This window comes from Carcharodon carcharias, chromosome 11 (assembly GCF_017639515.1).
Source record: "Carcharodon carcharias isolate sCarCar2 chromosome 11, sCarCar2.pri, whole genome shotgun sequence".
Lineage (NCBI taxonomy): Eukaryota > Metazoa > Chordata > Chondrichthyes > Lamniformes > Lamnidae > Carcharodon > Carcharodon carcharias.
Genome location: NC_054477.1, coordinates 150159298 through 150176586, shown reverse-complemented (window position 1 = coordinate 150176586; position 17289 = coordinate 150159298). Strand labels below are relative to the sequence as shown.

The window sequence follows — 17289 nt, the reverse complement described above, 5'->3', positions numbered from 1 at the left end:
ATATTTGAGGCTCCACACAGATCCTTGCGTGACATGGCCAGTTACATTCTGCCATTTAGAATACCTGCCCATTATCCCTTCTCTCTGCCTCTTTCCGTTCAGCCAATTTCTGAACCAGGTCAATAATTTGCCTTTGGTTCCAAGAACTTCAAGTTTGGCTGACAGTCTCTTATGAGGGACTTCATCAAATGCCTTCTGGGAGTCCATATACATGACATCCATTGACATTACCTGTCCATTGCTTTAGTCGCCTCTTGGAAACAATTCGATCAGATTCATCAGGCATGACTTACCATTTACAAATCCATGCTGGCCCTCTCTGATCAGCTGAAAATTGTCAAGGTGTTCAGTCACTCTATCTTTATTTATAGACTCTAGCAATTTCCCAACAACAGATGAAAGACTAACCAGTTAATATTTCCTCTATTTCCCTCTGTCACCTTTCCAAATTTTGTTTTATTGCCCTTCAAACCCATTTCTTATAGTTATCACCAGTTAGTGATAACTCTTCAATGTCAAGTGCTTAATTTGTACTCCACCCATTATTAAAGATCAAGGGATAAATTTCCCCCTTCACCGCCAGTGGTCACCTAGTGGAGCAAATTACCCACTCACGGTGGATCCCACCTGAATTCATGTCCTGTCAGGCTACTACCCCCATGTTTATGTTGGCCGTTTTAGATTGGCGTTATGGTGGCCCTCCTATTACAAACCACGTCTGCTCACAACTCTCGGTGCACTGTACCTTCCAACGCTCCTTTCTGCTGCATGGCTGCAGAGGACTTGTTCATGGGCGAGGCGACGCGTAGGAAGATCCGCTGACGCCACGAGATCCGACGAGGAGTGGGGACAACTCCTCCCCCGCTCACTGACTCCGTGCTGCAGCCAGAGAAGGCCCTCCTCCTGCTTTCACCATCACTAAAGCAGACAAGGGAAAGCATTCACAGAGACAAATACCAAAACTCAAAAATGTTGAACTCTCTCTTGTCTCTCGAGCGTTGGGTGCTTCCGGGTCAAGAAATAAACAATTCAATGGCATTAAATGGTTTAGTAAAAAGTGACCACATGCCATGTGGCATTAAGGTGCGGACAAGAAGGATGCACATTTATCCAACAGTCTGGCGAAGCAGGAAGTTCAGCCTATTTGTGTGAACGCATAGATTAGTGAGCGCAAAGGGTAAACAAAAAGACAAGACAGATTATCTTACAAAGCAACAACCAATGCTTTTTTGGGGGGTAACAGGTACACATGTTAAAGAATAGGTGTGAGCCTACAGCTGAACAGCTGACTTCTTGAAACTATACTTACCAACTCATTGTTTTCAGCACTGCCCTCGCAAACCGATTCACCCTCAAGTATTGTATACATGCTTTTCTTTCAACAGCTGAGGCCACATGGAAGATAAACTATTCATTATTTGTAGAACTATTGTAAATGTGTGAGCATCTAATTTCATTACCAATGGTGAACTGCAGAAATCTTCTTCCAGCAAGTAGTGCAATAAGATTGCACAATCCCACAGCATGAGGTATTTATCTTTCCACTGATCCACTATTGCAAATGATTTACCTAGTTTGTACCATCACGCTTTCCCTTTCTAATACACTGAATCTTTGGGATTTATTTGAAAACAAATTATAGAGTGGTTACAGCGCAGGAGGCCATTCAGCTCGTGTGTCTGTGCTAGCGTTCTGCTACAGCAAATCAGCTAGAACCACTCCCAGTAGTACCTTTCCCTGTAGTCCTGCAAATTTTCTCTCTTCAAGTGCTTATCCAATTTCATTTTGAAAGCCACAAATCAATCTGCCTCCAGCATCCCCTCAGGCCATGCATTCCAGATCCTAACCACTCACTGTGTCAAAGCGTTTTTCCTCTTGTTGCTGTTGGTTCTTTTGCAAGTCACCACAAATCGGTGTCCTCTGGTTCTCCACTATTCCACCAATGTGAATAGGTTTTCCCCTGTCCACTGTAGATTCCTCATGCTTCTGAATACCTTTATCAAATCTCCTCTCAACCTTGTCTTCACCAGGGAGAACAGCCCCAGCATCTCCAATCTATCCTCATAACTGAAGTTCTTTCAAGGGATTTCCAAGTTTCTTTAAAACCTAATCCCACAATTTGTTGCCCCCTAAAAGTGAAACAGAACTACATTGCACTTTTAATTGTACTTCACGGTTACTCATCTTCTACTCTTCTTGATTAAGAGGATACAAACTTACAGTTCATATGTTTGGACAATCAAGGAAGAAAGGAAGTAAATGCTCATTTGAAAGTTCTTTTTCCCTCCCCTGGTTTACTCATTGATGTCACTGTACCTTTTTGTTTTCACTATTTATAAGAGCACATATGGATAAAACAATCTGTCGGCAGATTTGTACCCATCAGCACAGCGGTGTTATATGCCTTGGAACTGCTGTGTCTTGTTTTTGATCTTCAAGCTGTAGACAGATGGGCAATGCTGCAAAGAAACCAAACTACTTCAAATGGGTGTGTCGTTGAGTTGGGCTTAGAGCCCTTGAGACACTGCCAATTCTGGACTCTCTCGCACATTCTCTTTGGCCCCAAGCTCCCTTCTTAGCAGAAGAGCCTGGTGTTAAACAGTAAAGTAAGCAGCTGACTTAAAATACATTGCGATCAAATTATATTATGCATCTTCATATTGTGCTGGATTGAGGGTCAAACAAGATTAGAACGAGTCACTGCCATTGTTCAACTGGTAATAATCTGTCCCTCCACCTGACTGATATGGGAGCATTTTGTGATAAAGCAGCAACTGGCATTTACATAACACCTTTAACATTGTAAAATATCCCAACGCACTTTTAAGGGCTTAATGGAACAAAATATGATACCGAGCTACATAAGGAGATACTTAGCCGGAATACCATAAGCTTTGTCAAAGAGACCTGTTTTAAAGAGCATCTTATGCAAGGAAAGGGAGGGAGAAAGATGGAGAGATTCAAGGAGGAAATTCCAGAGCTTAGGCCCTTGGCAGCTGAAGGCCCTTGCCAAGATGCTCAACAGGCCAGAGTTTGTGAATTTAGATGTGTTGCAGGGTTGAAGGAACGTACAGGAATAGGGAGGAGCAAGGCCATGGAGCGACTTGAAAACAAGGATGAGAATTTCCAAATTAATTGTTTGACTGAGAGCCTGTGTAGATGAGCAAGTACAGGAGTAATGGATGAGCAGGGCTGGTGTGTGTTAGGAACATGGGCAACAGAGTTTTGGATGACCTTAGGCGTATGGAGGTCAGAATGTGAGAAACCAGCCAGGAGTGTGTTGGAATGGTCAAGTCTAGAGATAACGAAGGCATGGATGAGGGTTTCAACAGCAGATGAGCTGAGGCAGGTTCGAAGTCAGATAATGATGTGGAGGTGGAAATGGAATTCTTAGTAATGGTGTGTATATGTGATAAGAAGCTCATCTCAGGGTCGAATTGGAACCTAGATTGTAAGCAGTTTGACTCCACCTCAGGCATTTGGACAGTCAGTGATGAGGGAACAGAGTAGATATATAGATTATATAAGGCAGATGTTTGGAATTGTGCAGTCCAGCAGCATGGACAATACATGGTGAACTTCGCTTCCACACATATTGCAAGACCCCTGCTCTAACCTTCCTATTTAGAGACTTCATTATGGGGCCTTGGTGAACTCCCAGTTCAGATATTCAGCATTATAGCAGCTATTCCAAAGACTGTGGCCCCTTTTGAAAGGAAAGGGAGGCTTTCAGCCAGTGAAGAACAGGATCATTGCAGATAACTCTTTGTCTGATATAATGGAGCAGTACAAAGCAGAGTTGCTGCTACACCAATTGGTAAAAAAGTTGCTCTTTTTTGCACACCAGGAGACCACCCTTTCCCTTACACACAAAAGAGTGTTTTTGACACCAGGCATTAGGAGGTGTAAAGCTAGATGTTATATTGACTTGCCAGGATAAGAGAAACAAGTTTGCATGCTTCAAAAAGAAACTCAGCGGTGACAAGGTTACTCGCCAATACTTTACGCCAAGAAGACTGGGCAAGTGGATCACCAAGTATCTCCTCACACCCTATTGTTCAGGGATTGGTGCCCTGTACAAAGTGGAAGGCTCACCGACAGCTTCTCAAGGGCAACTAGGGATGAGCTGTAAGTCTTGCCAGCAACATGCAGAGAATGAATAAACAAAGGTCAGACTGCCTTATAGCCTTTGGGATGATCCCTTTGCCTGCCTGTTGGGCATCAGGCAGTGATTTCAGCTGCAATTTATAACTGAAACTCTTTCAGTCCCTGTCATCTTAAAAGAGCTTCACCCAAGAGGTTGCTGCCATCAGGCCATGTGCACCCAATGTCTGTTACTCTCCTTGCAATAAAATCATTAATGCTGCAAATCCATCCACGCATATCCATGATGGGCTGACTGACAATTTGGCAACACTTTATGTGGTCTTGACACTAGTTCCCTGCTTGTAAGACAGGGTTACTCACAACAAAAGGGAGCAGATATACACAGTAAAGCAACGCTCCATAACCATAAACCTTCGGACAAAAACAAAATACTGCTGATGCCTGAAATCTGAAATAAAAACATAAAATTCCAGAATTCCAGAAATGGTCGGCAGTTCAATTCAGTCAGAATTTGTGGAGAGAGAAACAGAGTTGACAGTGGGCATCTTCCATTCTGGAGTCTAAGTTCGGTGGCAGGTACAAAATTGGGAGTGATTTCCACTGTGGGTGGTGGGGAGTTCAGCTCGTTACATATGCATCTGTGAGGAGTTCGCCGATTCTCACGGCAGGTTTCCTGCCATTAGCTCATGGGGGTCAAAGGTGCAGGCGCCATATTTAAAGGGCACCCGGACAGCCTGCACTATCCTTTCCACCTTTGCCCGGCCAGTGCTCCACCCTTCCCCGCTAACCCTTCCTCCCTTCCGTGGTCATCCTCCACACAACTTGCACTGGCCCCGAGCACAGGCTGGCATTTACAGACACTCCCCCCAAAGAGGACACTGCAGCAGCAACTCACCGTAATCATGGGAGGCGCCGATCTCGCCAGGTGCCCACCACTTACGTGCAGTCGTGAATGTGAATGTTCTAATTTCTTGATGGCGGGGAACTAAACTTAGAGGGACAACTTCATTCTGGTGACCTTTTAATGAGGAAACATGACATGCTAATGCATGCAAAATGGCTTCCCAACATTGTTCGTCAGGAAGCATGGCCCACCTCTAACCCACCTTTAAAGTCCTGAGAACATAATTGCCAAAGCTCACCCTGCCGTCAGGAAGCTGATTCTTGGCCCTGCACCAAATTAAGTCCCCCGCCTGTCAAGCTTCTGCAGCTGGTGGGACCGAGAGATTCTACCCAAGGTTTCAGGTTGATCATTTCAGGTTGACCTGAGACCTTTCTCTCTTCACAGATGCTGCCTGACCTGTTCAGTACTTCCAGCAATTTATATTTATTAACCTTTGTATCTACCTTGTACAAGGAGGGCAACCATGCTTCAGCTGCCAAGGCCCTCAGCTCCAGAATTCTCTCCCTAAATCTTTTTCTCTCCTTTAAGAGGCTCCTGAAAATCTATCTCACTGATTAAGCTTTTAGTAAACTGTCCCAATATTCCCCAAGCGTGATTGATAATGCATTTGTGAAGGGTCTTGGGACATTTTACTATGTTCAAGGTGCTGTATGAATGCAGGTTGTTGTTGGTATCTGTTAGAAGAGTCCCTCATGGAAACCTTTGTTAAGCCACAATCATGGCACCCTTCCACAAGCACCAACTGCCAACTACACTGTCTGCAAATACAACCTATGCCACGCCAGGGGCCTGTACTCTGGCCCAATCTGTCTCCCCATTAAGCGCCCCACCCTGAAAGAATGGTTTCTGTGGTTAAGGTTAAGGAGAGAGACAGGCTTCAATGGTATTCCAGCTAATGAGTTCCCCTGCAATGCTAAAGCAGATTTTTTTGTTTAAGTGTTTCTTGGAGTTGGAACACACTCTCCTCTGCAAATGTGACATCTCAACGATCAGCTATACAAATAACCCTGGTCAGAAGGAAAGAAAGATTGCACTTACATAGGGCCTTTCACAACCTCAGGCCTTCCAAAGAGCATCACAGTCAAAAGACACTTTTGCAATGTAGACAATGTGAAAGTCACACAGCAGGGCTCCACAAACAGCAATGTGATAATGATCATATCACCTGTCTTTGTGATGTTGTTTGAGGGATAAATATTGACCAGAACACAGGGGATAACTCCCCTGCTCTTCTGAGAAACAGTGCCACAGGATCATTTGCTTCCACCTGAGAGAGCAAAGAGTTTACCATCTCATCAGAAAGAATCAAATCACACAGCACTCCCTTGGTACTGTGCCAGGGTGTCAACTTAGATTGCATGCTCATGGGATGAGGGGTCTGTCCTATGATGAGCAGCTGAACAAGTTAGCTTTATTTCCTCTGGTAGGGTAGCAGCTGAGAGATTGTTTCCGCTGGTTGGGGAATCTAAGACACAAGACACAGTCTCAGGATAAGAGGCCAATCAGTTAGGACTGAGATGAGGAGAAATTATTTCACTCAAAGGTTTGTGAATCTTTGGAATTCTCTGCCCCAGAGGGTTGTGGATGGTCTATCGTTGAGTATATTTAAGGCTGGGATAGGCAGACTTTGGTCTCTCAGGGAATCAAGAGATATAGGGAATGGGCAGGGAAGTAGAGTTGAAGCCCAAGATCAACCACGATCGTACTGAATAGTGGAGAGCGCTCGACAGGCCATACGGTCTACTCCTGCTCCTATTTCTTGTGTTTTGTGTTCTCATCAAGACTAGGCGTGCAACTCATAACCCACAAATTTCTGACTCGGAGATGAGAGTGCCACCAACAGAGCCACAGCTGACCCTGGTGATCACTGTAGCACAGTACAAACCAACAAAGACTATAATTCAAGAAGAGTACTTGAGGTTTAAAATACAGTAGCAATCTTCACATTGCTCATAGTTGGAATCCAGTACTAGCTTGCGCAGGTGATGGTTCATCGCTGTGGTCACCTGTGTCTTATTTTCAAGGTGTGGTCCAGAGTCCCTCTCTGCCTCTCTAATGAAATCATTATTAACTCACTTCTGCACAATCCACTTCAAAACACCCAGGTTTGGTCATAGCAAAGACAGTGAAAGTGTCAGAATTAATTGGCATTACTCCTCTGAAATGGATAGCAAGTCCTGGAGTCCGCACATGCACAGTTAAATGTGGAAATGCAGAAGTTGCTGTCAGCTTTCCCTTGGGTCCGCTGTTAAAGACCCCCCAGACTGTAATCAAGTAGAAATCATTGAACTGATGAGATCTTGCTCCTTTCTACTATTAGTCTTGTTGTAAGGGTTGGTTGGTGTCTCACGAAGAGGTCGGAAGGCTTGTATTAAGTGTTTATTAACAACTCATAACTATATATATCTCCAAGGTACAGCCACGAATGGGTGCTGTGCTGTCTCCATGCTTGCTTCTTCCACGCTCTTCTATTGCATACAGTCTACTATCATGTGACTCTCTTTACATCACTATGTGGGCACTATGTGTTTCCCCAGTCCCAGAATGAATGAATAAAAAATTAACACTTAGTCTACCGAAAACCCTTCTACTACACTATAAAAACCCTTGAGAAAGTCGATGAATGAGGGAAAAAAGTTAACCCTTGGTCTGCCGAACACCATTACATTGCAATGTAAAGCAAAACCCTTGAGAAAGTTGATAAATGAGGTGTAACTAGGTTTTTAAGAATTCATAACTATTGCTGAACAGCCTTACCAAACTCTGCCAATAACACTTGAAATCTTAGCATGTAGCCAATTTCAGCTGAAAGTAGGATTTAAATTCAGGCTCTTAGAATTGGAGAAATAAATCATACTTATTGTGAAGTGGCAATCAGTAGTTTTGCTTTGTTTAAATAAGGCCTTATATTATCCCCCCAAAAATATGAACATAATTTGCAAATAGAAATTCATGTTGACAGTAAGCAAATGCAATCTGCCCTCACTTTGCTTCTACTTCTTTTTTTGCTTCAATTGTGTCAGCATCACAGACTAATATCCATATTCCACCAACATTTATATGGGTAGCGCTGGCTAAACCAGGCATGGCCTGCTGAGTCTCATTTGTTTCCATTAGATTCCATGGAGCAACAGCATTTATCATATGACCTTGGGACTACTTGGGAACACCCCTTCTTCCCACCTGCCACTCTCAATAGGCCTGCTGCTACTCCTGCCTATGGCCAAAATTTAGACCCTGCCATCAGTTTGTGTGAGAGGCAGGGAGAACGTCCAGTGTAAAAGTTTATTTGCTTTATAGTGGGTCTGTGAGGAAGCCCATCAGAAAAGTCTGTGCTCGCAACTGTGGTCCTTAATACCACAGTAGTTGCTTATCCCTGAATAGAATCATAGAAACTGACAATGCAGAAGGAGGTCACTCGGGCTTTGTACTTGTGCTGGTTCTTTGAAGGAACAGTCATGCTTAATCCCACTCTCCCCATATTTTGTCTGTCGCCCTGTAAGTTCCTTGTTCTCTGGTACCCATTCAACTCCCTTTTAAAATTATTTATGGAATCAGCTTGCACCACATGTTCAGGTAGAGCTTTCCAGAACAACAACAAAAACACCTGGAAAAACTCAGCAGGTCTGGCAGCATCTGCGGAGAGGGACACAGTTAACGTTTCGAGTCCGAATGACCATTCAACAGAACTAAGTAAAAATTGAAGAGAGGTGGAATATGAGCTGGTTTAAGGGGAGGGTGGGACAAGTAGAGCTGGATAGAGGGCCAGTGATAGGTGGAGATAAGCAAAAGATGTCACAGACAAAAGGACAAAGGGGTGTTGAAGGTGATGATATTATCTAAAGAATGTGCTAATTAAGGGTAGAAAGCAAGACCAAGCAAGGTATAGGTAGCCCTAGTGGGGGTGGGGTGGGGTGAAGGAATCGGATAAAGGCTAAAAGGTAGAGATAAAACAATGGATGGAAATACATTTAAAAATAATGGAAATAGGTGGGAAAAGAAAAATCTACATAAACTATTGGAAAAAAGGCGGGGGGGAGAATCGGAAAGGAGGTGGGGATGGAGGAGAGAGTTCATGATTTAAAATTGTTGAACTCAATATTCAGTCCAGAAGGCTGTAAAGTGCCTCGTCGGAAGATGAGGTGCAGTTCCTTTTGTGTTGAGCTTCACTGGAACAATGCAGCAGGCCAAGGACGGACATGTGGGCATGAGAACAGGGTGGAGTGTTGAAATGACAAGCGACAAGGAGGTCTAGGTAATGCTTGCGGACAGACCGAAGGTGTTCTGCAAAGCGGTCACCCAGTCTGAGTTTGGTCTCTCCACCTGACAACTCTCCTCATTTATGATCTCTGGTTACAGACCCAGAGGGAACAGTTTTTATCTATTCTTATCAAAACCCTTTGTCATCTTGTGACTCTCACTTAGATCACCTCTTAATTTTCTATGTTTCAAGGAGAATGGTCCTAACTTTTCCAACCACACAACTGAAGATTGTTTTCTCCAGACAAATATGGCCTCTGAAGGTGGGTGGGGCTTTGTCTATATTGGAGAGACCAAACGCAGACTGGGTGACCGCTTTGTAGAACACCTTCGGTCTGTCCGTAAGCATGACCCAGGCCTGCTTGTTGCTTGCCATTTCAACACTCCATCCTGCTCTCATGCCCACATGTCCATCCTTGGCCTGCTGCATTGTTCCAGTGAAGCTCAACGCAAACTGGAGGAACAGCACCTCATCTTCCAACTAGGCACCTTACAGCCTTCTGGACTGAATATTGAGTTCAACAATTTGAGATCATGAACTCTTTCCTCCATCCCCACCCCCTTTCTGATCCCCCTTTTTACCCAATAATTTACATAGATTTTTCTTTTCCCACCTATTTCCATTATTTTTAAATGTATTTCCATCCATTGTTTTATCTCTACCTTTTAGCCTGTTTCGATCCCTTCCCTTCACCCCACCCCCACTAGGGCTATCTGTACCTTGCTTGTTCTGCTTTCTACCCTTAATTAGCACATTCCTTAGATAGCATCACCACCTTCAACACCTCTTCGTCCTTTTGTCTATGACATCTTTTGGCTATCTCCATCTATCACTGGCCCTCTATCCTGCTCTACCCTCCCCCCACCGCCTTAAACCAGCTTATATTTCACCTCTTTTCTATTTTTACTTAGTTCTGTCATACGGACTCGAAACGTTAACTGTGTTCCTCTCCGCAGATGCTGCCAGACCTACTGATTTTTTCCAGGCATTTTTATTTTTGTTCAGTTACGCCCATCCTTGCAGAAGCACACCTGCTATTGGCTGAAATATTTGCATGCGAAGCTCTAGATATGCTCGGTTAACAGTCCTGCTGAACAGTCGCTACACCAAAAGACAACAGATGGGTATGAACCACAGAATTGGCTTAATTACAAAAAGGAATCACTGGTACTTGCTAATTTGAGAACAGCATTGTTTTCTCAAAAAACAAAAACAGAATTACCTGGAAAAACTCAGCAGGTCTGGCAGCATCGGCGGAGAAGAAAAGAGTTGACGTTTCGAGTCCTCATGACCCTTCGACAGAACTGTCTGTCGAAGGGTCATGAGGACTCGAAACATCAACTCTTTTCTTCTCCGCCGATGCTGCCAGACCTGCTGAGTTTTTCCAGGTAATTCTGTTTTTGTATTGTTTTCTCAAAGTTGTAATGCACAGAAACACACCACCTCCCTCAAACTTATAGAAAAATACAAATTCGCTACTCTGTCTCTCATACAGCGAACAACGGAAAGAATTACCTTTAAATGAAAAGTTGGGTACGGCTGTCTGTGTCCAGGTGTCTGCTGCACATTCTTGACAATAGTGAAGCATACCACAGTTTCCACCTTTGCAGGCCCCAGCTGCACACCATACAAATCTCCATTAAATGAGTCACTTCAACTTCCTTTGTGAGCATTAGAAACGCATTCCACAAGATCAGACTGGCCAGACTCTTCGATAGCAGTAATGACAGATCACTGTAATCAGCACGCAGGTTTTCAGTGTCTTTCGTAATCATTCACCCTTTAGAGGGAGAACCCGCAAATCCTTTCAGCCAAGGGCAGAGCAAGCTGAAACTTGCTGCACTTTTCATAGTTCCTTATTACCTTCAGATTGTACTTTGCCTCAAACTGATTGGCACTGGGGAGAATAAACCTACCCAAAATCACCAAATCAATGATCCTTTTCATCTGCAACTGCAGAGACAACCAAAACAACTTGCATTATGTAAACAGGAGAACATCGGGTGTTATGTTAAGTAATATCCAGGCCAGCAACTTCAAAACCTTCTCTTTAGTAGAATTAAATACAATAACTGTATTGAGTTAGCACCTTTAATATAGTAAAATAGTGTGCCACAGGGGCAAAATCAAATTGATGCTAAGCCACGTACTCAAGGAGATAACAGGGCAGGTGTTCAAAAGCATGACCAGAGTTGGTTTTATGGAGCTTCTTGAAAGGAGAAGTAGAGAGCTGGAGAGGTTTAGGGAGGGAATTCCAGAGCTTAGGGCCCAGGCAGCTGAAGGCACAAGAGCCAATGGTTGAGTGATTAAATTTGGGGATGTGCAAGAGGCCATCAAAACCAACCTGGTAGCGAAGAAAAGGTTCTGGAGCATGGTTTTTAGTCATTTGCAAGCTTTTCTTTGCAAAGACACACCTTATATATTGTGTAGCTCCAAACAACAACCCTTCTTTCAAAAACAAAAATACCTGGAAAAACTCAGCAGGTCTGACAGCATCTGCAGAGAGGAAATCTTCGCAGATGCTGTCAGACCTGCTGAGTTTTTCCAGTTATTTTTGTTTTTTTTCTAGATTTTCCAGCATCCACAGTATTTTGCTTTAATCCTTCTTTCAACCTGTCCCTTTATATGTGAGTCCAGGTGAGTTCCCAACTAATACCCACCACCTAAATATAACTGACACCCAACCGATTTAGACTTAACCAAGGCCAGAATTAGAGGAGTGCGGATATCTCAGAGGGTTGTGGGGCTGGAGGAGGTGACAGGAATAGGGAGCAGCGAGACCATGGAGGAATTTGAAAACAAGGATGTGAACGTAAAAATTTGAACTGTCATTGGACAAGGAGAAAACGTGGGTAAGCGAGCACATGGGTGATGGGCGAATGGAGCTTGGTGCAAGTAAGGACACAGGCAACAGAGTTTTGGATGAGCTCAACTTTATGGAGGGTGGAAGATGAGAGGCCAGCCAGGAGCACATTGAAACCAAAACAGAAAATGCAAGAAAAAATCAGCAGGTCTATCATCATCTGTGGAGAGAGAAACAGAGTTAATGTTTCGACTCTGTTTCTCGCTCCACGGATGTTGCTAGACCTGCTGAGTTTTTCCAGCATTTTCTGTTTTTGTTTCAGGTTTCCAGCATCCGCAGTATTTTGCTTTTATTTTATTATATAGGAGTGCACTGAAATGGTCAAGTCTAAAGGTAACTAAGACAACACCGAGATGAAATTACCTCACAGATTCAGAGTGGGAAACAGAATTTGTGCAGTGCAGCTTCAAACATGAGTCTTATCACATCAAATATAGACAAGATGCAAAGGCAATTAAGGTGTGTCAATGGACGCAACATCAGGTAGGTGATCATATGGTCCATCTGCATTATAGTCAGATACAGGGAATTCTACTTGTGTGACACAGGCAAAATATTCTGCTGTCATCAACTGCTGGAGAGCAAACCATGTCAGACTTGAACTTATAAATTTCCTACAAGACAAATAAGGAATATTAAGCGGCTTTCCTTAATTTTATTTTAAAAGGGCTAGAACATCGACAGAAAGGAATTGAAAATGAGAAGAGGGGAAAAACCGTAAGTCAAAGAGTCGGAGATTATAGAGAAGCACTGCAAATATATGTAAGCAAAGATTAAGAGAAAGCTCAAAGGTCAGTGCGAGACATGTGCGAATATACGCAAGTGTGCTTGCTATTAACCTCAGGCTTTCTCACATGACCTCAGAACTTGTGCAAGCATGTTTCTGTGTTTACATCTTACATTCTGTGCAGTTGGAGCTGCTTCAACCTTGAGGAATGTTTAAGCAAGATAAATGATATTAAAATAAGAACACATGCTTCATAAACAGATTGTATGGTGGCCTGGAAATTATACTTTATCAAACAAATATTTAACTTACTTATTTGAAATTCCTGACTGCTGTTGTAACAGAGGTGTGAGATTAAAGGAGTGTGATAAAAGCTCATTAGGTAGTTGTGAAATATTAGTTTAATTTCCAGCTCCATATGGATTACATTGTTGCAAAGATCTACTTTATTTTAAAGAGATAATTAACAAACCAGAACTGAAATGTTCCTGCTGGTTAGTCTCAAAAAGAGTGAAGGGAACAGTTTGGATTGGGACAAACAGAAAGATCATAGAGAATACGTGACAAGACAAGAACAATAGCAAGGAAAGTAGAAACAGAAAGAACTGCGAAAAGTGGAAAAAATCAGAAAGAAGTCAAAAACAGCAGAGAAAAATAGCAAATAGGGAGAGAAAACATGAGGATGAAAACAAGTGCGAGGAAAAATAGATCAGAGAGAAAGAAACAGGACCATGGAACAATGGCAAGATCAGGGAAAAAACGAAGTGCAAAGGGAAGACAAAGTAGGGAAAAAAATGAGCCAAGAAAGATGACAATGACAACTTATTTTTATATAGCAGCTTTAACATAATAACATGTCCCAAGGCACTTCACAGGAGCATTATCAAATAAAATTTGACGCCGAGTCACATAGGGAGATATTAGGGAAGATGGTCACAAACTTGGTCAAAGAGGTAGCTTTTTGAGAGCTTCTTAAAGGAGGAAAATGAGGTCGAGAGGCAGAGAAATGTTGGGAGGGTATTCTAGATATTAAGCTCACGGCAGCTGAAGGCACAACCACCTATGGTGGAGTGATTAAAATTGGGGGGTACTCAAGGGGCCAAATGTGGGGAATTGCAGATATCTTGGAGGGTTGTAGGACTGGAGAAGTTTACAGAGAAAGAGAGGAGCGAGGACATGGAGGGATTTTAAACCAAGGATGGAAATTTTAAAATCATGGGGTTGCTTAACTGGGAGTCATTGTAGGTCAGGGGGCACATGGGTGAACTGTACTTTGTGGAAATGAGGACATGGGCAGCAGAGTTTTGGATGACCTCAAGTTTATCGAGGGTAGAATGTGGGAGACCAGCCAGGAGTGCATGGGAATAGTCAAGTTTAGAGGAAACAAATGCATTGGTGGAGGTTTCAGCAGCAAATGAACTGAGGCAAGGGTGGAATGGACAATGGCACAGAGTCAGAAATAGGTGTTCTCAATGTTGGCACAGATATGTGGTCTGAAGCTTATCTCGAGCACAAATATGACACCAAGGTTGCAAACACTCTGCTTCACTTACAACAGCACTTTCAGAATCCCAACTGTCCAGCTCTCATCTCTCTCCTTTAAGTCCAAGGAAATCCCTTCTTAAACCTCTCCACCCGTCTCCCCTCCTAATGTACTTCCTTGGCCAATCCTTTGGTCACCTGGTCTAATATTTCCTTATCAGACCAGCATCAAGTTTCGTTCTACAAAACTCCTGTAAAGCACCTTGTGATGCTTTATTGTGTTAAAGGCACTATATAAATGCGACGTATTGTTATTGGTCCAATGGTAAATAATACATTTGCGTGCAGTTTCTGCAAAGTGGGAAACTGCCCCAAAATTCAAGTTGCTGCTCAAAGGTATATTACAACTGCAGCTTAATACCCAGCCTTCCCTTTCACCTCCCCATCAACCACTGCCAGTACAGGCAGCTGATGTCTTTCACAGTATAAATAGCTCAGATTGTGGACACTCAGGCAAAAACACCAATGAACGGTAACAAGGAAAGTACAAGCTGATAAGACAGGAACTGCCGCAGATTTTGGAAGGGTAAATACTTATCTTGGCAACATGAGTTTTCTGTAAGATAAGGTCATTGACACAACAAGCTCAGCAAGTGACAGAAGCACCATCTTGTCACAAAATGTTTCCATAGTCACTGCTGAGTAGCTCTGTCTGGAATGATCTAGCTTCAGCTGAGTCAAGCAGCAGCTGGCATAATGTTCTACATCTCATTGGCACAGTGCTGCTGAACATAAAGACAAATCATTCTGAGCAGATGGGTCGGGAGAGGGTTGGGAAAGCATTGTAAATTAACTTGGTGGAGAGTCCTGGGAGCCATGATGGATTATCCATACAGCGAGTACACCATTGCCATGGCCACCTGCCAAGCTTAGCATGGGGTCTGACATGGGCAATTCCTGCCACCTGCTAGCTATGTACCACAAGTCCTTGATATTGTTAAATTGTACACCGTGTGCTAGAAATTCTGTTCAGTTTGAGCATTGCCTGAGAGAGGTTCATCAGCAATACTGGGGTAGTTCAAAGCGATGGGAGTGATAGAATATGTCTGCCTTAATATGGGTATTATTCATGAAACATTTCTTATGATTCATTGGTGCTTATCACAGCTGGATAATGGGCACTGATATCTTCATTACACTGCACAATGCCACATTATCTTTTTTATATTCATTGGATGTGGACGTCGCTGGCTAGGCCAGCATTTATTGCCCATCCCTAATTGCCCTTGTTCAGGGGGCATAAAGAGCATTGCTGTGGGTCTGGAGTCACACATAGGCCAGACCAGGTAAGGACAGCAGAGTTCCTTCCCTAAAGGAAGGAATAAGAACAAAGCGAACAAGATGGGTTTTGGTAATAATTGACAATGGTTTCCACAGTCATCATTGGACTTGTAACTCCAGGTTTTTCCTTGGATTCAAGTTTCACCACCTGCCTTGGGATTGGAACCCGGGTCCCCAGAGCATTACCCTGGGTCTCTGGTCCAGTGACAATACTACTATACCACCTCCGCCTCCCTTTTCTAAAAGGGGAGAAACAGGGGATGGATTGAAAAACAAGGTTCTCTATCCATCCAAGATTGCAGGCCCAAGTCAGAAAGCAGAAGAGGATCTCTGTCAGGAAACCTCAGCAGTGGGCTGCTGTTCCTAGGATCTTCTCTCAGCTGCTGCTTCCCTTTTCAAGGGCACCAATACAACTTTGGCAGAATGAGAGGCAAAATGAAAACAGTGATCGTTGTGTCCAATGTTTCAAGTGGTGCCCTAGAAGGTGCGCGAGTTGCCAGCTGAGTTTCACCCATATTAGATAGGCCCTAGCAAAAAAAGGTGTGCAAATAAAGGACACAGTCACCTTTGTCTTGTTTCTCAAAGGTTCAGTTCCTTGGTTACAGCTGAGTATAAGAGAGTTGGGGGCTCCACTGGCAGGGGCTACAACGTCTATCTAGTTGGCACCTGTACATTTACTGGAAGATGGCATCTTCTACTAGAGGACCTTCAGCGCTTCAGCCTCAAAGGGAGACGTTTTGCTCTCAGCGCCATTCCGAGCAATTTGTTCACTCCCCTGTCTCCACAGGTTTCCAGTTTAAGAGTTGTTTCGGCTCTGGAGTTTGTGATTCCCCGTAAGGAGTTGCTCGCCGACCGATGAACGAGCGGAGCAGGCCAAAGAACTGCCCTAGGCCCACAGGCTGGGGATCAAATCATGAAATCCTGAACATGTAAGCAAAAGGAATCGCTCCAAATAATTCCCATTCAGCCCTGGCCCTCATCATTCAATGCAGCAAGACAGAGTTGGGTGGCAGCCAGTCAATTCTCAACATCATATGTTTTTAACTCCAGCCTCAGAAAAACAGGCTGTATTCTATCAGTGTGACTTTTTTTCAGCATCTGACATAATAAGCAGTCGCTCAGCTTCTCAGAAACAGAAACTGGCCCATTAGTCTTGAATGATGGATGGTGCGGATCCCGTAACCAGGGATGGACAGGCTTACACAGATAATGGTGCATCTGGTAGGTCTACCAGAAGACATGTGCCTCTGGTCCTTCATGGGCTACAGCTCCCTAGCATTACCAGTCCGATCCAAAAATAAAACATTGCTCTCGCACAGCTTTGGACTCTTCTCAAATTTGTTGTGCCTGCACCAATCAAGTCATCACCACCAATAAATAACTAGTCAGTTTTAGTGAAAAATTCTCCAGTCCATGCAGACAACAGAAAACCTTCCATAGTTGTCATTGCAAGGATTGACAAAAGTATGTGAAATTCAAAACACACCCAGAAGACCCAAGCACACCTGCAGAGCACATGTAGCAAGCTGTGGAACGTTCTCATTCAGTTCAAACATAACTATCTTAAGTTACCTTTTACCGTTCTTGGTAATCTAAGCTCACAA

At 43.5% G+C, this 17289-nt stretch overlaps 1 protein-coding gene across 3 annotated transcripts in view; it reads right to left on the bottom strand.

Annotated features, from left to right (window-relative positions):
- Positions 1 to 17289, bottom strand: part of tbc1d4 (TBC1 domain family, member 4) — a 269789-nt gene that overhangs the window by 51257 nt on the left and 201243 nt on the right. For all 3 annotated transcript variants that reach the window (XM_041198949.1, XM_041198950.1, XM_041198951.1), the window contains one exon: positions 746 to 918. In XM_041198949.1, the coding sequence (XP_041054883.1) occupies positions 746 to 918 (173 nt within the window). The remainder of the gene's footprint in view (positions 1 to 745; positions 919 to 17289) is intronic.